The sequence below is a fragment of the Falco cherrug genome, chromosome 2 (genome assembly GCF_023634085.1).
Source record: "Falco cherrug isolate bFalChe1 chromosome 2, bFalChe1.pri, whole genome shotgun sequence".
In the NCBI taxonomy this organism is placed as follows: domain Eukaryota; kingdom Metazoa; phylum Chordata; class Aves; order Falconiformes; family Falconidae; genus Falco; species Falco cherrug.
Genome location: NC_073698.1, coordinates 3,061,134 through 3,083,941, shown reverse-complemented (window position 1 = coordinate 3,083,941; position 22,808 = coordinate 3,061,134). Strand labels below are relative to the sequence as shown.

Sequence of the window (22,808 nt, the reverse complement as noted above, 5' to 3'; positions counted from 1 at the left end):
TGTGTATGTGTATACATATATTTATAATTTATATATATAAACACACATACACACCACCACTCCATACACACCTCTTAGCTTTGACACTACTTTTTCTAAGTCAAGTATTTTTCTCTTTTGGATGCTGATAGGGAATATGACAGCTTTTTGGGGGGTATTGTTGGTTTGTTGGAGGGGGGTTTCCCTGCAATTTTAGAACTTAATAGACAGATATAAGAACTTGCAACACTCCAAGAATTTGCCAGCTCTCCCTTTTGTATTTCACCAACACACAAGCTCCTGAGAAACATTGTGAAGTTTTTCTTTTATAAAACATCACATCTTCCAGAAAAAAAACCCAAAACAGACGTCTGTATTGAATCACAGAGAGATTCTTAGTGTGTAAATATAGGCCTACACCGTTGAAATAATACTGATTTTTGAGGATGGTGGGGGAGAAAGAACCCCGGAAAGTTAATGTGCAACTACTTCTTGAACAAAATGTTTGTTTTAATGAAATCAGTGCAGCTTCACTGAGTTACACATGCTATGGCAATACACTTCTGAAGAGTTAGAAATGATACTCAAACTGCCAGTGAAATGACAGGGATTACCATCTAACAAAGTAAAAAAAAATATCTGATTCCTCTACTGTTGTGACCGCTGCTTATATGATTTTACTTTGAATACTTTTTCAGGTTTGTAAGATGCATGATGAATACAGACTGCTTAAGTTGCTTAAGATCATATTTTGTCTTCACTAAAGAACCACAGAACAACCTTGGTCAGGGCAAGCCCTGGTATGAATACAAGCTGGGGTATGAATGGATTGAAAACAGTCCTGCAAAGGAGGACTTGGTGATATTGCTAGCTGAAAAATTGGACATGAGCCAGCAATGTGTGCCTGCAGCCCAGAAAAGCAGTTGTATCCTGGCTGAGAATACAATATCCAGGTTGAGAAAGGTGATTCTCCCCCTCCATTCTGCGCTGGTGAGACCCCCACCTGGAACACTGCATCCAGTTCTGGGGTCCCTAGCACAAGACAGATATGGATCTGTTAGAGCGGGTCCAGAGGAGGCCACAAAGATGATTAGAGGGCTGGAGTACCTCTCCTGTGAAGAAACGCTGTGAGAGTTGGGGTCATTCAGCCTGAAGAAGGCTCCAAGTACCCTTATTGCAGACTTTCAGTACTTAAAGAGGGCTTACAAGAAAGATGGCGACAGACTTTTACCAAGGCCTGTAGTGACAGGACAAGGGGTTATAGTTTTAAAGAAAAATACAGTAGATTTATATTAGACATAAGGCAGAAATTATTTACTATAAGGGTGGTGAGTCACTGGAGCAGGTTACCCTGAGAAACTTTGGACGCCCCATCCCTGGCACTGTTCAAGGCCAGGCTGAACAGGGCTTTGAGTGACCTGGCCTAGTGGAAGGTGTCCCTGGCAATGGCGGGGGGGGGGGGAACTGGATGGTCTTTAAAGGCCTCTTCCCACCCAAACCATTCTGTGGTAAGCACAGAACCACAGAATCACAGAATGGTTCAGGTTGGAAGGGACCTTTGGAAGTCATCTTGTCCAAGCCCCATGCTCATGCAGGATCAGTGAACTGTAGATCTCCTCAGTTAGCTTTTTTTAAACTCGTAAGTGCAAATCAATTTGGCCTGTTGATTTAAAAAAGCATTTGTTATTGCTAGACTGCTGTTTATTACCTGCTAATGTTTTCATCTTGCATCTCACACATACAAAAGAGAATTTTGACTGTCATCTAGCTGGACTTGTGCAAAGCATTTGACGCTGTCCTGCGCAACATCCTTGTCTCTAATTAGAGAGACATGGATTTGACAGATGGACCACTCAGTGGATAAGGAATTGGCTGGATGGTCGCACTCAAAGAGCTGCAGTCAACAGCTCGATGTCCAAGTGGAGACCAGTGACGAGTGGCATTCCTCAGGGGTCAGTGTTGGGACTGGCACTGTTTAACATCTTCGTTGGAGATATGGTCACTGGGATCGAGCGCACCCTCAGCAAGTTTGCCGACAACACCAAGCTGAGTGGTGCGGTTCACACACTGGAGGGAAGGGATGCCATCCAGAGGGATCTTGACAGGCTGGAGTGATGGGCCCGAGTGAACCTCACGAAGTTCACCAAGGCCAAGTGCGAGGTCCTGCACATGGGTTGGGGCAATCCCAAGCACAAACACAGGCTGGATGGAGAATGGATTGAGAGCAGCCCTGAGGAGAAGGACATCAGGGTGCTGGTGGATGAAAGGATGACATAGGGTCAACATGAACTGGCAATGTGCATTTGCAGCCCAGAAAGCCAACCATATCCTGGAATTATGTCACTTAAAAATTACCTATTTCCCCTTCCCAATTGCCTCATTTTCTATTTGCAGGATACAGATTTGACTTATGCCAGAAGCAGACCCCATAATCAAAGCTTTTTTTTGCAGGGGGGAACCCATGGTAACATGACACTGAATATTCTTATCCTTGAAAACCTCCAACCTTGTTGACCCTTCTGTTTAATTGTGTCTTGCAATTGTAAGATCTACAGTCTAATTGCATGTGTAACTGTGGGTTTTATCTTCAGAACAGTAGGATTCAAATTAATCTGGGATACAGCTACTAGCATTCATAAATCATAAAACCACAAAAAGAGTACTGTCAATCAGTCTGTCATCTTGTAAAACACATGCCATAGAACTTTCCTGAATTACCTTTTCCTTCACTTACTGACATACATTTCAGGGTGAAACCAAAAAAAGGAAAGCAAAACCACACACAAACATGCTTTGATTCAGCAGTCACTGATCAGCAGAAATTCACAACGTCATCAGTTAAGTTGTTCATATTGTTAATTACTTCGGGTGTTAAAAGTTTGTATCTTGCTTTTGAGCTGAATTGGTCTGTTTTATAAGATTGCATCCAGGACAGTGCATTCTGTTACAATCAAACTAACAGACCTGTAATTGTTCAAACTAATTTTTAAGAAATCTCTTCCTAAATAGAGGCATTGCATCAGATATTTACTAAATATTTCATCTCCAATGTGGTAGAATTGCTTAAAAGTTGCTTACATTATCAATCGCTGCACTATGAATGCCCATTCTTTCCATTCTGGGATGCAGAGGCAATGTAAGAACCAAATTAAAATTGAATTCTAATTGATTCCATCAGAGAAATTAACACTTCCATATCTTTATTACTACTAGCACCTGTGCTTTTGACATCATGCTTCTCAGGTGTAGAAATCAGCTGCTTTTCCACTTTCATAGATTCTAAGTTTATCTCTATTACCTTTTAAAAGTAGTTATTCGTACAGGGAAGTCTGGTGCCTTAGCCAATGAAAGCATGATATTGGGCCTCAGTTCAACAACAGCAACAACAAAACAAACAAAAAAACTGATTGAAATTTTAGACTGTTAAAACATTGAATGGGATTCAGAGTGCTGAAGTACTCTAACACCACATTAAAGAGTGCTGTAGCTTCAAAGGGAATACCAAGAGACACCTTAGCCAATGTGCCAAAATCCACCAAGAATGTGAAAACTTGCAGTGTTTGAGAGGGCAGTACTGCCTGTAAGATGGCTGTTGTAAGTGTTGCAGTGATCTTTCAGTTATTCTGTATGTGATATGAGGAGGAAGCTGGAAATCAAGAACACGTTGTATAGATAATGGGAATAATGGGATTTATGTGGGATGATGTTGTCTGCTAATGGTCCCAAGTAGAAACAGTTAGTGATTCCTGAGAGCACTCTTCATGCACAAGTAGCAGTTCAAGCTAGTATTACCAATTTGCATTGCTGCAGGGTGAAATGCAAAGGCTGCATATATTTGGAGTTTCAGATCAATCCAGATTGTGTATATCCCCTACTTTATATTGGGCCATCAGTTCAGGAAAACCATTTCTGTTTTGTTTGGTCAGTTGTCAGGGTCTGATACTCTCTGTCGAGGTTCTTTTAGAAATTCTGCATGAGGAGGGTTTAATGTTTGGTAGCAGATTTACTTATTTGAAGAAACATGGCATTACATGGGATTTAATTTAGTGTAGTGTTACAGCATTATACTGAAGTCACAACACAAGCATAATATAGGAATTGCAATATACAGTTGAATCTCAATACAAACATGATTCCCATTACCAGTCTCTATATGCTTACTGTCAAGATGCTGGTCATCCCCAGTTGGGGAAGGGATACATGGGTTGAAGCTAGCTCAAGCCCATTGCTCTCTTCAAAGTTCACTTTGTAGGGCTAAGCCATGCATATATTTAGCCCATGCTGGTCTGGCTAGCTCAGGAAGACGTTCACACCTGTGGATGGGAGCCACCTGAGGGTACCGAGGGAGCTGGTGGACGAGCTTGCCAAGCCAGCCTCCATCATTTATGAACAGTCCTGGCTAACTGGGGAGGTCCCAGCTGACTGGAGGTTAGCCAGTGTGACACCCATCTACAAGAAGGGCAGGAAAGAAGATGGGGGAAGCTACAGGCTTGTCAGCCTGACCTGGGTGCTGGGCCCTGGTGCGGCCGCCCCTCGAGCCCTGGGCTCAGCGTTGGGCCCCTCACCCCCAGGCAGACCCGGAGGGGCTGGCGCGTGTCCAGAGCCGGGCAGGGGCTGGGGAAGGGGCTGGGGCACAGCTCGGGGGGGGCGGGGGGAGCTGGGGGGGCTCAGCCCAGAGAGGAAGAGGCTGAGGAGAGGCCTTGTCACTCCCTATGACTACCAGACAGGAGGCTGTAGGCAGGTGGGGGTCGATCTCTTTTCCCAGGTAACAAGTGATAGAACGAAAGGAAAGGGCCTCAGGTTGCACCAGGGGAGGTTTAGGTTGGATATTAGGAAAAATTTCTTCCCTGAAAGAGTTGTCAAGTATTGGAACTTGATAAATGACTGGCCTGGCAGATGAAGTCAAGCAGTGGATATTGTCTATGAGGACTTCAGTAAGGCCTTGACACTGTCTCCCATAAGATCTCAGTGATCTAGCTGTCAGTGAATGGGCTGGATGAGCAGACAGTGAGGTTGACTGAAACAACATCTACTGTTCTCCCCTTGTCTACCCAGCCAGTCATTCCACCATCGAAAACTATCATATTGGTCAGGCGTGATTTCCCATCGGTGAATCCATGTTGACTACTCCTGATAACATTCTTTTCCTCCACATGCTTAGAAATGACACCCAGGATGAGCTGTTCCATCATCTTTCCAGGCTTGGAACCAGTCTGTAGTTCCCTGGGTCCCCCTTCTTGCCCTTTTTGAAGACTGGAGTGACACTGGCTTTCCTCCAGTCCTCAGGCACTTATCCTGTCCTCCATGACATTTCAGAGATTATGGAGCATGGCTTAGCAATACCTGCCAGCAACCTTGGCACTCGGGGGTACATCCCATCAGGGCACATGTATTTGTGGGTGTCAAGTTTGCCTAAATGATCTCTAACCCAATCCTCCTCAATCAAGGGAAAGTCTTCCTTTCTTCAGGCTTTCTCTCTTGCCTCCAGGGTCTGGGATTCCTGAGGGGTGGCCTTAGCAATAGACTGAAGGAAAAGCAGCAGTCAGTAACTCCACCCTCTCTGTATCCTTCATGCCTACCTCATCCAGCAGCAGTCCCACTTTTTCCCTAGTCATCCTTTTCCTGCTGATGTGCTTGAAAGGTTTGGGTTGGAAGGGTCCAATTCCCCTTTCCATGGGGAGGGACATCTTTCACTAGAATAGGTTGCTCAAAGCCCCATCCAACCTGACCTTGAACACTCTCGGTAACAGGACAGGTTAAACACTTCTCACATCACTTTTAAGAACACCTTCACGGGATGTTTTTTCCTCCTTCCATTTAACTTGCATGATACTTTCTGTAACTGCAGAGAATGTTAGTCCCACAGCTATTGCATGGAGTCACAGATTTTAGAGCCAGAGTGTTAGCTTCCCCTTCAAAGTTTTTATTATTTATTTTTATGAGCTCCAGTGTGATTTTAAATTTAACTTTTCAAAGTTTATTATCCTTTTCTCCTCTATGATATTTCCTTTGATGAATATGAACAGGGAAGGATGCTATCTGTGATTAATGATGGAAGACTTCGGCAGCCACTAAATTGCCTTCAGGTCACAGGCACACAAAGCAGAAAAGGTACAATTTCCAGTTCATAGTGTTTATAATTGTATTCCTTACAAAAATCTAAACACCTTCCAGAGGTTTATTAGGCAATATTACAAAACCTCTCAGATGTGCTCTGCTGATAGTGTCCACAACGTGAGGGATGCAATAAGGAAAGGCGGAAAAAATGGGCTATGTCTATGTAATAGACAGATAATACATAGTAGTAGCAGAAGGCAAAGAGGACTACAAGAACGAAGAACCACACACTGTAGGAGACGATCAGATTTGAGACCACCTATGGAACCTGAAGGTGCACAAGTCCATTGGGACGTGATGAGACACATCTGCAGGCCCTCAGGGAACTGGTGGATGAAGTGGCTAAGCCACTATCCATCATATTTGAGAACTCGTGGCAGTCTGGTCAACTTTACACAGGCTGGAAAAGGGGGGAAAGTAACCCCGATTTGTAAAAAAGGAAAAAAGGAAGACCTGGGAAACTACAGGCCAGTCAATCTCACCTCAGTGCCTGGCAAGATCACAGAGCAGATCCTCCTGGAAACTATGTTAAAGCACACAGAAAATAAGGAGGTGACTAGTGACAGCCAACATTGCTTCACTGAGGGCAAATGTTGCCTGACAAATGTCATGGTCTGTCACAGCACTCTCAAAACCTAGCCAGCTGCAACAAGGTCTTTTACCATCTCATACCAACATACTCTTCGTGCCAGTCCCTCTGCTGCCTTCTCCTGATCTCTCCTCACCCAGGGCACTCATTCTCTCTGCTTCTTCCTCCTCTCTCTTCCTTGGCTGCCCAAACTCTTAACAGAACCAGCCACAGCTGCACCTTATCTACATCAGCCAACCCGCTGACCCTGAAGCCAGCCCACAGCTGTATATTATCAATGATAATTAACTCAGCTTCATTCTTCTACAGTGGCCTTCTATGATGAGGTTACAGTGCTGACAGATGAGGGAAAAGCAACTGACATCATCTAGCTGGACTTGTGCAAAGCATTTGACACTGTCCTGCACAACATCCTTGTCTCTAATTAGAGAGACATGGATTTGACAGATGGACCACTCAGTGGATAAGGAATTGGCTGGATGGTCGCACTCAAAGAGCTGCAGTCAACAGCTCGATGTCCAAGTGGAGACCAGTGACGAGTGGCATTCCTCAGGGGTCAGTGTTGGGACTGGCACTGTTTAACATCTTCGTTGGAGATATGGTCACTGGGATCGAGCGCACCCTCAGCAAGTTTGCCGACAACACCAAGCTGAGTGGTGCGGTTCACACACTGGAGGGAAGGGATGCCATCCAGAGGGATCTTGACAGGCTGGAGTGATGGGCCTGAGTGAACCTCACGAAGTTCACCAAGGCCAAGTGCAAGGTCCTGCACATGGGTTGGGGCAATCCCAAGCACAAATACAGGCTGGATGGAGAATGGATTGAGAGCAGCCCTGAGGAGAAGGACTTCAGGGTGCTGGTTGGTGAGAAGTTCAGCACGGCCTAACAATGTGTGTTTGCAACCTAGAAAGCCAACCATGTCCTGGGCTGCACCACCAGCAGTGTGGCCAGCAGGTTGAGGCGGGTGATTCTCCCCCTCAGCTCTGCTCTGGTGAGATGTCCCCACGGCACTGCATCCAGCTCTGGGGCCCCCAACATGAGAAGGACATGCACTTGTTGGACCAGGTCTAGCAGAGGGCCACAAAGACGGTCAGAGGGCTGAGGCCCCTCTGCTATGGAGACAGGCTGAGAGAGTTGGGATTGGGGGAGAAGGCGGCTCCGGGGAGACCTTAGAGCAACTCCCAGTACCTAAAGAGGGACTGCAAGAAAGCTGGGGATGAACTTTGGACAAGGGCATGTAGTGATAGGACAAGAGGGAGTGGCTTTATACCTAAAGAGGGTAGGTTTAGGTTAGATATTAGGAAGAATTTTTTTTCTGTGGGGGTGGTGAGACATGGGAACAGGCTGCCCAGAGCAGCTGTGGGTGCCCCGTCCCTGGCAGGGCTCAAGGCCAGGCGGGATGGGGCTGGGAGCACCCTGGGCTGGTGGAAGGTGTCCCTGCCAATGGCAAATGGGGTTGGAACTAGATGGTCTTCAAGGTCCCTTCCAATCCAAACCATTCTGATTCTATGATATTTCTCTCTCTTTCATAAAATGAGGTGAGACTGACTGGCCTGTAGTTCCCTGGATACTCCTTTTTTGAAGATCGGAGTGATATTTGCTTTCTTCCAGTCCTCAGGAGCCTCCCCGAGTCACCAGACCTTTCAAAGATAATCAAGAGTGTCCTCACAGTGATGCCATCCAGCTCCCTCACTACTTGTGAGGTCCCAGGGACTTCTGTAAGCCCAGTCCACTAAAAGTGGTCCCTAACCTTACCCTCCTCCACTGAGGGTAAGTCTTCCTTGCTCCGGAGTTTCCCTTTGGTCTTAGGGGCCTGGGATTCCTGAAGGCTGCTTTTCCATGTCCTTTGTCACCAAGGTGCTTGCCCCAGTGGGCCCACATTTTCCTTAGTCTTCCTGTTGCTGCAGATATACCTGCAGAAGCCTCTCTTGTTGCACTTCACATCTCTTGCCAGATTTGACTCCAGCAGGGCTTTGGTTTTCCCTAACCCATATCTGCTTGCTTGGATAACATCTCTGTATTCCTCCTGGGTTACCTGTCTTTTCTTCCATCTCACAGTGGCCCGAGTTATTTTTAGATATTTAAGAATCATTAAGTTGACTCTGAAACCAAACTTACTTTCTTCCTTCTGCAAGGTCAGTTATGGCCATTAAGGGTTATGCAAGGCAGAATCACCCAAGTGGCTGTTTATAGCCTGGCTCTGCTATTGGAGGAGCTACACAGCTGTGATATAACCTGGAGGTCTGAGTAACTTTTTCAAATGTGTGATAGGCTTGTATGTGTGTTTTATCCCATGGGATATTTTTGGATTGTGACTTGGACTAGAGCATTTGATGTTACCTAAAGGCAGCATCTTTGTCAAGTTATGTGCATCACAGCAACTCAAACTGCAAGTTATTTTATTTATTTTTTTCGTTTTTTCAAATAAGGTAAACACCGTAAGTGTAGCACAGCTACTGATCTGTACCTGGGACCCAAGCAGTGCTCCAGCACGGATAACTCATCCCCACGGCGCCGCTTGTGCAATACGCAAGCGCCCGCTAGATGGCGCTGTGCCCCGCCGGTTCGGGGGCGGGGAGGCAGCGGGGTGCGCCTGTGGCTGCGTGTCGCCCTCCAGTTCAAGAGCCACAGCTTCCTGCGTCTATTTATGGCAGGTATATTTAGTGCATTTCAGCCCTCATAGATGCATGCAGCATATTTAGCACGGACTGTTTGGTCACAGGGCACACGCAGCATAGTGTATTGGGGGAATAACGCTGCATGCCGGGGTGCATTGGTTGTGGATGATAAACTTAATTTGTCGAAGGCAAAAAAGAAGGTCAGGCCATCTCGGGTTTTCTTTTTCCTGGAGGAATCATCTGATCTTACTTCAGAACCTGCCCCTCTGTGACAGACCAGAGCTTGAACCCAAGCTCTTTGGGTGAGGAGACCACAGGTAGCCAGATGGGTGTTCCTGGGCAGCCACACTGCCCCTCCAGCCTCCTCCCAGTTCCCTGCTGCTAGGCAGAAGAGTCCACTGGAGTCGACAGCATGTGGGTGAGACTTGACTGCTGATCTCAGAGCCTTTCCTTCCTGAACAAACATTTTCCATTCTGAAATAATCACTTCACTATATATAGAAAGCTCCTCCAAAGCAAAAGCCGTGTTCTTTGGGAAGGGATAGACCTCAAAATGCTTTCTGCCTTTTACAAAACAGCCGCAGGCCCTTTGCCTTCAGGCTTGTATCTGTCTGTGAACACTGTCAATCAAAGGCACGTGTTCACCTCACGAAAATAATCTGGATTCCCCATGCAGCTCCTGTGCTCCCCACCCCCACCCCACGGATTCAGAGACTATGTCTGTAATCACAATCCACAGTGTTTCGGAAACCACCTCCCCATCTCACTTCCTCCCAGCTGATTTTCAGGGGAACAGAAGGAGACTTGTTTGCTACCAGGGAGGAAGTCCAGACCTTAGTGAGCAGCTTTCTAAGAGGCACCTATGAGAATGGTGCACTTCAGTCAGCGTACGCTTGCAGAGGCTGCTGCCAAATGAGGTCACCCTGCTGCAGAAACGTGGATGAAGAGATTCCAGAAGAGGAGGATGGAGGAAGCCAGGACAGGAAGTAGAGCAGTCAGTAGCACCGGGCTCAGCTCCGTCAACTCCCCTCTCTGGAAATGTTGATTTCAGTTTTGTCTCGGCTCACAGACAAGAAAGTATTAGATGGTTTCCTTCTCATTGTTCTCTCATTCCCTTTTCTCATCATAAAAATCATCCCTTGGTTTGACACAGTTCAGCCATCTCTTTGGGAAGAGATTAATGGGGCGAGCAGCGCACAGATTCAGAGGACAGTTCAGGCACGAGGACTGGGTGACACTGTCTGTGACTTTTGAAAATCACAAAGCTCACAGAACTCGAAGGAGAGGCTCCTCTTTCAAGCCCTGTAACTTCTGCTGAGCTAGCACATCTCTTGCAAAAGATCATAGAATACCACATCGGAAGGGACCTCAAGGATCATCTGGTCCAACCTTTCTTGGCAAAAGCACGGTCTAGTCAAGATGACCCAGCCCCCTGTCCAGCCAGAGATGGACAACCTTGACCAGGAATCTGTTACACATTTTTCTTAGTTTATTCTAGTAATTGATTCCTCCTTCCATTGAACTATTGCTCTTTGTTTTCAGTTTGTATAACTGCAGTTCCACCCCATTGCTCCTGTTCTGCCTTCATTCACTAGACTGAAACATTATACACAATTTAAAAAGTTCTTTCTTGCAGATCCTTAGAAATCACTTATTTTTTTAATCTTTCTGACGCTCTCCATGCAGAAACTTGTTCTACAGATGTTGACTTACTGTCACAACTCTGACCGCTGTGAGTTTTCTACAGTCTTTATAAATATTGACCATTAAATTTACATTCCTAAAGCTGCAGTAATATAATTATCTTACCAATGTACACAAATATCTTGAGAGCAGCTGTCCAGAGGACCAGGCCAAGCTCTTTTCAGTGGTGCCCAGTGACAAGACAAGGGGCAGTGGCCACAAACTGCAACATAGGAAACTCCATCTGAGCATGAGGAAAAGCTTCTTTACCTTGAGGGTGGCAGAGCGCTGGGACAGGCTGCCCAGAGAGGCTGTGGGGTCTCCTGCCCTGGAGACATTCAAACCCGCCTGGACACGGCTCTGTGCAACCTGCTGTGGGAGAGCTGCTTCAGCAGGGGGTTGGGCTGGGTGGGCTCCTGAGGTCCCTTCTGACCCTGACCACGCTGTGATTCTGCGATTCCCTATTGTTCTGTGTGTTCCTGTTTAGTCAGTCCATACTTCCTTGCAGATTATTAGTCAAGATACTAAACAAAATTGATAGAAATATTAAAATTATTGTTATTATTCCTTGGTAGGAGGATTATCTGCTTGATAGATAATAATAAGCTGTGCAGATAGGGACTAGGAAACAACAATCTGTACAGTAGTTCTGTGTGTTTATAGTCACCTGTAGGCTGAATGTGAATCAGCTGAGGATATGTTGTTGCAAAACCAAAACAACATCATATGAGACGGTATAAACAGGAATATGACTTGCAGGGCTATGATAAGGCCCTTAGCTGCAGTACCATGCCTAGTCTCAGTCTGTGCACTTCAGACAAATCTGACACAGTCCAGAGGACATGATTAGAGGTTAGGAAAATACAATATGGAAAGATTAAATGCTCTTGGGCAGTTTAGTTTAAAGAAGAGTGAGAAGATACGATAACCACCTTGATTTGTAAAAGACAGTTGCAAAGCAAACAATTTCCAGTATTCGTGACAGATAGTACAAGAACTAATGTGTTTAAATAATAGCAAAGAAAATTTAACACTGAATAGATTGAGTGGCAGGTTTATGAAGTCTTCATTATGGGAAGACTTTAAGAACTAGTTAAGCGCTCATCCGCTGAGCATGACAGGGGCTTCTGGGTTCAATTGAACCCTCTCTGAGGAATGGGAATGAAGCAGCTGACAGCCCTAGATTTTTTCCTACTGTTTATAATCTGCCTATGCTATGCTGTTTAGAAAGTACCAGCAAAGAATATAGTTGCTATTTATCTTACTTGTAGCCTTATCCTTCCATGATCTTTGTGGTATCTACCTACTTGTTTTGACTTTAAATTATTTTGCCTTCTGCACATGAATTGTCTTATTGCTGCACTTGAAGTCTTAACCTTTAGATGCTGCTATAACTTAAAATAATATCAAAAGAGCGGCCTGAGAAGTCCCAAGCTGAATTACAAGAGAACCGATAATTGGGAGTACAAGGAACTGGCATAATTAAGAGCAAGTCCAGGTAAAACAATGAGCAGGGGGACTCCCAGCCTGCAAGATGCATGGTATAATGTAAGTTCAAAACAAGGAGGTAGCAAGGAGCAACATTTTAAGACCATCTATTTCACAGGTCTTGCTGTGCTAAAAGATTTGTCTAAAAAAGTAGGCAAGGTTGAAAATGAAGCATTCAGGGCATTTAGGGCTGTGCTAGATAGACCCCTAGAAAACAGACTGTAGGAGTCCTTACCAGGTTACCATGAGAAACACAGGAAGCAAGAGGAAGTGATGGCTGGGTATCCTTACTTCAAACATGATGGAGTGTCACAGCACTCTCCAACCTATCAAGCTGCAACAAGGTCTTTTACCATCTCATACCAGCACACTCTTCACACCTGTCCCTCTGCTGCCTTCTCCTCATCCTAGGCACGCATTCTCTCTGCTTCTTCCTCGGCAGCTCTCTCTTCATTGGCTCTCAACCACTTAACTTAACCAGCCACACCTGCACCTTATCTACATTGGCCAAACAACAGCCCCTGAAGCCAACCCACAGTTGTATATTGTCAGTGCTAATTAACCCAGCTTCATTCCTCTATAATGGAGCATAAGTGTGATGATAAGACCACTGCTAAATCCAGCTGCTCCCAACACTGACAGAGCTTCCCCAAATTTTCAAGATTGTAAATGTGCATATAAACAAATTAACACAAGCCATGAACTTTGCCTGCTCTACCCTAAAACCATGCATCACATGCAGCCCAGGGAGAGCAGCTTACATTCAGGGCTCCAGGCTGCTCATGAACAAACCCTATGGCACAGAAATATGCCTGTTGCAAGAACTTTATGTGATTTGTGGCCATCTAGACAAGCAGGAGATGCAGAAGAACTCTTCCACTGCAAGGTTCAAAGCTACCTAGTCAAGTTACATCCAGCAGCAGTGCACTAGCAGCATTTCCCTTTGACCAGGATGTGAATATAGAGCCGCAAAGCCGAGGTACCAGCTCCATTTGCTGGGTGAAATGATCTTGCAACTCTTTCTTGGATCTCAAGGGCATTCCAAATGACAGAGGCAAACTTCGGATCTCAGCCAAAAAAACTTACTCCTGTCTTGGGGAGAGTTATCCACTCACTTCTGTCCCCATCCCTGCCCTGGCTATGTATGTTTCTAGCAGGTGCCTGGCTTCTTTTATTTTTAACCTTCACTCTGAATGCAGGAAGTCTTTTTTTTTTGCTGTGAACATCCGGGAATCAGAGCCTAAGCACATCCTAGAAGGATTTCCTGTTTGGGACTTTTGAGCCAGACTCCAGCTTGCAAGAATGGAAGCCTCTGAGCAATTTGCTCAGTCCTGCTGGGCTACCTGCCAGATTGCTCCCATCCGGTTCAGGAGCAAGTTGCCATCTAGCAGGAAGGTGCTAAACTGCCAGACTACTTCCCACCTGCTATGGATGAGGGTGAGAGCATGCAAAGTCCAGTCTGGGTGGGGACATGCATGGCTCCAGGATCAGGGTCATTGTGGTGGCAGAACAGCAACATAAGAGATAGCACGACTTCCCATTACATTGCAGTATTTGCCTGTAGGTCTAGGGAAACACAAAGCATGCAGAAAGCACATTTTCTGTGCTGCCTACCAGCTATGCTTTGGTCAGCACTGACTCCAGTTTGCCATGTTTCACTAGCTCTTGCATTATTTCAATTTCAGAAGTTCAGCAAAGCACTGATTCACTCATCTTCAAATTTTGCTCCCTTCTCCATAGTCTGATCTCTATATCATTAATAATTCTACCCAAAGGCATGACACAGCTGGGAGCCTTGCAGTCCTGTCTCAACCTTTACTACTAGCAGTAACCTTCTGCCCTAATAGCTGAATAACATATTTCTGCTCATTTCTGTGTCTTAGTTGCTCTTACAAGGCATACCTTGACTTAAATTTTTCTACCAGTCTACATACAGCTCCAAAGATGCTTGCTTATCAGAAAGACTGTCCAAGATCTCTCTGAATGTGCAAGCACATCATATGGATCTGTTCTTCCCTCTCTTGCCATGGGGCTCCAAGAATATATAGTAAATTATAATTTACTAGGAGACCAAAAGGAATCCACTAATTTCCATCTCTAAGTAGAGGCAGCACTCGTGTACAAATTGCAAGTCTGACAGAAGGGTTGTTTAATGATCTGGGGTAATGCCATGGGGCTGAAGAATAACAAACATTACAGAGACTGAAGAAAGGAGGACTGAAGTGAGTGACCTAGGGAAATTCAGATTGCTTGCAATAGTATAAAGATTTCAAAGCAGATTTTAAAGGGAAATGATTATTTGAAAACATGACAATAAATGGCAAATGTGATCAAATGCACCAAGTCTGCCAAATCATGCCAGACGAGCACATTAAACAACTCACTTTATAAGTGTTTTTTGGGGGGACCAAGAAAAAAAGTTGGTCAGACTACAGTAACACATGAGAAATTATTTATTCAAATGGAGAAGACAGAAATTAATACAAAAATTGTAAGATGGGGAAGACGGAAAAAAAAAAAAATTACCAGTAAATCAAGATTTTTATGCTTGAAGAAATGCACCGTCTTTTCAAGGATCAGTTTTGGAGCTCATCTATTTAATTTTTTTCAGTAAAGATCTCAGAAAAAAAAAAAAAGAAGTATACTGATAAGGTTGATCAGTGACACAAATTAAAGAGGCATTGTGAGTATAGAGGATGACCAAAACATCATAAAAGTGAAAAGCTACTATTAAGGAGCAGCATAACAGAAATGGAATGAAATTCATAGATTCATAGTAGACAGTCCTTCATGGTTAAAAAAGGATGTCCAGAGACGCATATTCCAACCTCTCATTTGAAGATAGACTGTCGATAGGTCAGATCAGCCTTGAAAACTTGCAAGGAGCCAAGATTCACAGCTCAAAAGCAGCTTTTTCCAGTGCTACACTACTCTCCGGGTGAAAAGAAGTTTTCCTAATGCTCACTCTGAATCTCTCAAGCTGTAATTGTGGCCATTGTTACTGTTCTGTTGTCTGCTGCTATGAAGACACATTTAGTACCATCATCTCTTTAACCTGTCCTTTAAGTAGCAGTAGGATGCCATTAAAAAGCCTCTTAGCCTACTCATCATCAGACTGAGCAAGCCCAGCTTCTTCAGTGTCTCTTTATAAATCAGCCCCCTACCTATCTCCTACAGTTTTCCATATCCCTCACAAACAGGGGGAGCCAAACGTACATAGGATTCCAAGTGTGGCTTCACCACCTCCCAAGTCAAGGGGGATACCTATTTCCCTTGATCTGCTGCTCACCCTTCTCCTTATGTAGTGCAGTAAAGGTGTTTGCTTTATTTGCAATGCAAGCATATGCAACGAGAGCATATTATTGCCTCTTAATTCAGTGTCCACCCCTGCCTTCACATTCATTTCAGCAGGACTGCAACTCAGCCAGTTGGTTCCCAACCTTGTACCAACTACGGCATTATTCTGCCTCAGGTGCGGAACTTTATACTTCTCTTTATTGAGCTTCATGAGGTTTCTGCTAATCCAATTCTTGGAGTTTCTAGATCTCTCTGGACCAAAGTTCTGCCATGCAACATATTGGCCACCCCTCCTAATGCCATCTGCAAACTTACACTGTGTCATCTTGGAATATTACTGAATAATGTCTCCCAAATCAATGCTTGGTGTACTTTGTTGGCTGCCAGGCACCAACCTCATATTGAGTCATTGATCACTACCCTTCAAGCCCAGAGGGGCAGCCATTTTTCAGCCCACCTAATGCTCCATTCATTCAGCCCATATTTCCTCAGGTTAAAAATGAAAATTCACTGTCAAGGCACTTTGCATCCACTGCTTTCCCTTCATCCGTATAGCCAGTCATTTTTCAGAGAAGTTAACCGGGCTGCTCAAGCACAATTTGTGCTTGCTAAATCTATGCTGACTGTTCCTGATTGCCTCCTTGTTCTCCATATGTTCAAAAATGGATTCCAAGAGAATGGGGTCAATGAGTCTTCTGGGAATGGAGATGACCCTGACAAACTGATGGTACTCTGAGTTCCTCCTTGCCTTTCTTAAAGGCGAGTGTAATGTTAAATTCACACAATCACAGAACATTTTTGCGTCAGAAGGGACCTTTAAATGCCATTTAGTCCAACCCGCTTGCAATGATCGGGGGGACATCTTCAACTAGATAAGGTTTCTCAGAGCCCCATCCAACCTGGCCTTGAATACTTCCAGGGATGCGGCACTGACCACCTCTCTGGGCAACCTGTGCCAGTGTGTCACCACCCTTACAGTAAAAAATTTCCTCCTTATATCTAGCCTGAAACTACTCTCCTTTAGTTTCAAAGCACCCCCCTTGTCCTACCACTACAGGCCCTACTAAATAGTCTGTCCCCATCTTTCTTACAAGCCCCATTTAAGTACTGAAAGGCTGCTCTAAGGTCTCCCCGGAGCCTTCTCTTCTCCAGGCTGAACAGCCCCAACTTTCTCAGCCTGTCCTCACAGGAGAGGTGTTCCAAGCCTCTGATCATCTTTGTGACCTCCTCTGGACTTGCTCCAACAGGTCCATGTCTGTCCTGTGCTGAGGACTCCAGAGCTGGACACCGTATACCAGGTGGCATCTCTCCAGAGTGGGGCAGAGGGGCAGAATTACTTTCCTCAACCTGCTGGCCACACTGCTGGGGATGCAGCCCAGCATTCTGTTGGCTTTCTGGGCTGTGAGCGCACATTGCTGGGCCATGTTGAGCTTCTCACCTACCAGTAGCCCCAGGTCCTTCTCTGCAGGGCTGCTTTCAACCCCTTCGTCCCCCAGCCTGTATTGATACCAGGACTGGCCCTTACCCAGGCGCAGAACGTTGCACTTGGCACTGTTGAACCTCACAAGGTTCACAGGGCCCCACTTCTCAAGCTTGTCAAGGTCCCTCTGAACAGCATCCTGTCCCTCAGGCATGTCAACCACACCATTCAGCTTGGTGTCATCTGAAGACTTGCTGAGGGTGCACTTGATCCCACTGGCTGTGTCACGTCCTAATACAGACCCCTCAGGGACACCACTGGTCACTGATCTCAATCCAAACATTGAGCTGTTGACCGCTGCCCTCTGGATGCAACCATCCAACCAATTCCTCATCCACTGAACAGTCCACCCATCAAATCTGTCTCTCTCCAGTTTAGAGAGAAGGATGTTGGGGGGGGGGGGGCGGTGCGGTGTCAAAGGCTTTACAGAAGTCTGGGTAGATGACATCTGTAGCTCTTCCCTTGTCCACTGATGCAGTCACTCCATCATAGAAGGCCACTAGGTTGGTCAGGCAGGACTTGCCCTTGGTGGAGCCATGCTGGGTGTGTTGAATCACCTCCCTGTCCTCCATGTGCCTTAACATAGCTTCTAGGACAATCTGTTCCATGACTTTCCCAGGCACAGAGGTGAGGCTGCCAGGTCGGTAGTTCCTTTCTACCCTTTTTAGAACTGGGTGCAATGTTTCCCTTTTTCCAGTCACTGGAGACTTCACCTGACTGCCATGACTTTTCAGTTATCATGGAAAGTGGCTTCGCAACTGCATCAGCCAACTCCCTCAGGCCTCTGGGATGCATCTCATCAGGTCCCACAGACTCATGTATGTTCAGGTTGCTCAGGTGGTTTCAAACCTGACCTTCTCTTATAGTGGGAGGGACTTTGCTCCCCCAGTCCCTGCCCTGACATCCATCCACTTGGGAGGTGTGGGAAGAGAGGCCGTCAGTGAAGACTGAGGCAAAAAAGTTGTTGAGTACCTCAGCCTTCTCATCCCTTGTTACCAATTTGCCAGTTGTGTGCATCGAGGGGGTACGCTTTCTTCGACCTTCCTTTTCTGGCTGGCATACCTGTAGAAGACCTTCTTGTTCTTTGCATCCCTTGCCAAGTTCAGCTCCAGCTCCACCTTAGCCTTCCTGACCCCATCCCTACACACCGGGCAAGGTCCCTATACTCTTCCCAGGATACCTGCCCCACTTCCACTGCCTGTGCATTTCCTTCTTGCCCTTTAGTTTGACCAGCAGGTCTGTACTCAGCCATGTCAGTCTCTTGCCTTCCTTTCCTGATTTCTTACACATAGGATTCAAGAGCTGTTGCCCTCTATGTGAAGTGTCATTAAAGATCTGCCAGCTTTATTAACTTGTTTCTAATCAGCAAGGACCTCTCCAAAGGCACAAATGTTTATATAGACAGCAGCCTTGTGATCACATCAACATCTTTCAGCACCGTCAGCCCCATATATTTGATTAATGTATCAAAAAGTAAAAGTTAATGCATTTGAACCCGTATCTATAAAGGTGTTGCCACCAAGGTATTAGAAACCATAGAGAGTATATGCCTAAATCACGTTGTGGATCTTGGTCTTAGCAATGTATTGGAAAATATTTGGCCAGAAGATGGAAATGACCCTAGTTAGAAACCACAGAAGGGGAAGAATACCTGCATGTGTCGCATGTAAGACAGTAAGATGACGCAACCATGAAAAAGCAAATGTCATCCTGAAGTACAGTAAACAAGACATTTCCAGTAAAGAAGCCTTCCCTTAAATACTTTTCTGTAAGGTGCAGATGATATTTTTTCAGAACACAGTGGGAACGCTGATCTGCTATACTAAAGATACATTAATTTAAACTAGAAGACATACATATGGAATAGCAACTAGGATAACACCAATGGATAGCTGATCGTAAAATAAGAGCACAAAGTTTGTTCCATTTAGAAGAAGAGATGCTGAATGATAAGCTTACTGCTGTTTCTGAAAATATCTGGGAGGGAATAAGGTAATGTAAGGAAAAAAAATTGTAGACAAAAATAAAGAGAGATAAAGACAGAATAGCTAAATCAAGGCTGAAATGTTGTTGTTAAAACTGGGACAGACACAAGATTATAGGGACCATCTCATTGGGAGTCAGCTCAAGACTCCCTCTAGCCCAGGCTCCAACAGTGTCTACGAGTGGATGCACAGGAAGGTGTGGGAAGAGCAGGAGAAGCATACACAATATGTCACCTCGAGTACACCTCCAGACCCAACTCTTCGTGACTCACACGACGTTATGAGCTGGAGGTGGTTTCCTCTATTCAGGACCCATCAAAGAATTTCTCTTCTGTGAACTAATTCAGACACCACCTGGGCCAATGTGAATTTTGAGCATCCACAGCATGTTATGGCAAGAAGTTCCCTGGGTCCACAGCCACTCACATGAAGTATCACCTTCTTTTGTTTGTTTCGATCTTGGCTTCTGTTGGCCTCATTTCATGCCGCTTTTATATTGGAAGATGCAGTGAACAAAATCAGCTCCACAGAGCTGAACAAAATCAACCCCCAGAGACCATTCATAATTTCATTGTCCTCTTCCTCATTCCCCTTGTTTGCCTCCTTTCCAAAATGGAAACTAAATTGTTCCATGCATTGAAGATGATGGACCTTTATCATCCTTGCTCCCTTCTTCTGAACTTCTTTCCTGTCTTCCTGTGACCTGCAGAAGATAGATGTAGGAGGAAATAAACTGAATATATTATAGCTTGGTGAATTTATGTTAAGAATTGTAAGATGTGCTGTTCAGGGTCCAGAGTATTTGGTTTCTCCAAGGTACCTTTAGATCAGTAAAAGTAATCCAGAGTTAGTTACTTCTTGTTTCTAAATCCAGCTGAGCCTATAAGGTATTTGGGAAGGGGTGCAGACACGCAAATTTTGAAGGGTTCTTTCTCTATGAAACTAGTCTGGAGGTCCACATTCTCTGTTTGAATTGATCGTCACTGACGGAAGACCCTAGACAGTTTCCTGATGAAGCAGACTGAGCTGTGGCCTTTATAGCACACGATCTTAGCAATGGACTGTCACAGCCCTCAGTCGATGGCAATTTCTCTGCTAAGAAATAAAAGAAGGCCCAGTAGTGATGATTGTCCTGAAAGCTGAGTGGCCCCCAACAGACGCACCAACACGGCTGTGGCCTGGCCCGTCTGGAGCAGTGAAAACCAGTCTGAGGGGTCAAGACAAGCCAGAGAGCCAGCCACTGGTGGAGCAGCCTAGACAGTCACGCAGCAGATTCTTGGTTTGTCGCTTTATGAAGACTTGGTGGGGCCCCAGTCGCTCACAGCGCAGGCACTACAGGTGAGACCTTCCAGCCTGGACACTGGAAGCCCTGATGTGAGTCAAGGTGTTGGCAGGTTACACGTGCTCAGGCTCTGGGCTCTGTGCTGAGGACGGGACTGCGGTAGAGAGCAGAGAACAGGCTGTGCCTCCTCGATCGTGCCCCCACACGCCCCCGGTGTCACCCACTGCCTCCCTGCATCTCCTGCCCAGCCCTGTCCCGGCCCACCACAGCCCTGCCTCTCGCTCCTGCCGACCCCTTCCCATTTGCCCGGGCTCCCGTCACCCGTTGCTTTCCCCTCAGCCCCCCTTACCCCGGGGCTCCAGCCCTTCCTCCCGCTCCGCACCGACCACCTTCTCCCCGCCGCTGCTCCCTGGCCCCTCCGTACCCCGTGCCCCCGCCACGCCGCCCCGCTGCCCGGGGCTGCTGCGGGGCCGCGCTCTGCCGCGCGCTCCGGTGGCGGGGCGGGGATGGGGGCGGCGGGGGGAGCGGGGGGCTGAGGGCGGCGCTGGGTCGGGTTTCAGCAGGAGCCGCCGCGCCGAGCCAGCGCCGACCCGCCGCCTGCCGCCGAGCGCTCCGCGGGGCGACCGCGGCACCGGGGCGGCCGCCGCACCGGGAAGGCCGGCACGCCGGAACACCGGGGCGGCCGCGGCACGGCAGGGCACCGGAGAGCTGCGGGTACCGGAGAGGCCAGCGGTGGCGAAGCGACCGCGGTATCGGAGCGCACCGGGGTACCGGCGCGGCTGCGGGGCGTCTCGGCGGGGCCGGGTCCTGCGGGATGTGAGCGCCGCCGGCGCGGGACGTACGGTGTAAGTGCCAGCAGCGCCGGGCACCGGCCCGCTCCGGCTGCCCCGCCGCCCGCCCCGGTCCGCCGCACGTCGGCAGCGCCGCACGGCGGGCCGGTCCGCACACGAACCGGGACCGGGACCGGGACCGGGACCAGAACCGGCATCGGAACGGGGACTGAGACCGGGACCGGGCGCTTTGTTCTGCCTCCGCTGCGCAGACAATGGGGCGGGGGGGGGCGGGCGGGGGGGGGCGCGCCCACGGCGGCGCAGCACCACGGATCCGCGGCCGGACCGGCCTCGCCCCTGGCGCGACGGCAGCAGGGCCGCCGCTGGCAGCGGGCGAGCGGGACGGGGCGGGCGCGGGACCGGACCGGCGCCGCCGGTGCCGCCGCAGGGGCAGCGCCGCCGAGGGGCGGGCGCGCAGTGGTCGCCGCGGAGGCGCCGGGCGGGGGCTGGGGGGGCCGAGCGTAGCGGGGGCCCGGGGCTGGCAGGGCTCCGGCACGGCGGCCGCACCGTGCCGGAGCTCCCCCCGGGGCCGGGCTGTGCGGGGGGACGGGGAGCAGCAGCAGGCGGTGGGCCCGGCGGCTGGGGAGCCCGAGGCGGGGCGGGGAACCCCGTGAGCCTGGGGGGCCGGGCTGCCTGGGAGCTCTGGGGCAGAGAAAACCCCGACAGCCTGGGGGCACCGGTGGACAGGGAGCAGAGAGAGCCTTGAGGCACCTCAGCGATGGGCATGCGGGATGGCAGGGGCCAGGTCAGCGCTGAGATGCATGTAGGCTGGGATTGTGGGAACTGGCTGATGCATGAGGAAATTTTATTAGAGCTTCCTTTGTGGGGGAAGCGTTTTCAGAGACATGACAGCCTGCGGGAAGCTCCAGTGTGGCACAGAAATGGGATGCACAGGGATGCAGTGGAGCTTGACTGCATCCTCATGAGAGGATGGTCACCGCCGTTGGCCACCACTCAGACCTGTTGTCAGAGGGAGCTGAGGCTGTGTGGCAGGGCTAGGAGTGAGCAATAGAGTGCTGGTCCTGAAGGCCTGGGTGGGAGGTGGTAGGAGGGCTAGGCGGCATGGAGATTGACTGTAGATAGCAGGGGTTGAAAGTGAGTCGTTAGCCTGAGGCTGCACTGGAGGCAAGCCTGGGCTGTGTCTGGTTCTGAGGGCAGATAATCTGAAACTCCAGAGACAGACATCTGTGTGGATGTAGGAGAGAAAAGCATAGTCCAGGTCAGTGGCTGGTGCTCAGCAAAGATTAAAAAGGCTTCTGAATCCTTCCTCATCTGGACTGAAGTCTCAAAAAGATCATTATGTGAGTCATGGCCTCTCATGTGAGACTTTGGGTATGGCACCAGCAGCATCTGCAGCTTTGATGGAGCTTTTGCACAGCAAGCACTCTGACATCTGTTTGTGGCATGCACAGTGGGTGCCGTCTTTCCAGCTTCTCTGCTGGGGCCGCTGTGGGCCTGCT

At 47.8% G+C, this 22,808-nt stretch overlaps 2 protein-coding genes across 2 annotated transcripts in view; one reads left to right on the top strand and one right to left on the bottom strand.

The window, feature by feature from the left end:
• Positions 1 to 17,688: 17,688 nt before the first annotated feature.
• Positions 17,689 to 22,074, bottom strand: LOC129735336 (basic proline-rich protein-like). The gene is made up of 2 exons (XM_055701628.1): positions 20,868 to 22,074; positions 17,689 to 19,939 (listed from the first exon to the last, which is right to left on the bottom strand). The coding sequence occupies exons 1-2, from the start codon at positions 22,072 to 22,074 to the stop codon at positions 19,893 to 19,895; spliced, it is 1,254 nt and encodes a 417-aa protein (XP_055557603.1). The 3' UTR covers positions 17,689 to 19,892.
• Positions 21,228 to 22,808, top strand: part of DCHS1 (dachsous cadherin-related 1) — a 55,698-nt gene continuing 54,117 nt past the window's right edge. Inside the window, exon 1 of the mRNA XM_055701649.1 lies at positions 21,228 to 21,363. The gene's annotated coding sequence lies outside the window, so the exon portion shown is untranslated. The remainder of the gene's footprint in view (positions 21,364 to 22,808) is intronic.

Bases quoted from the DNA above. Each gene is read 5' to 3' on its own strand.
- LOC129735336 (XM_055701628.1), bottom strand. From the start codon at position 22,074: ATGCCCATCGCTGAGGTGCCTCAAGGCTCTCTCTGCTCCCTGTCCACC. The intron at 19,940-20,867 runs GTAAGGGGGGCT...TATCTTCTGCAG, and splicing joins GGAAGGGCTGGAGCCCCGGG to GTCACAGGAAGACAGGAAAG.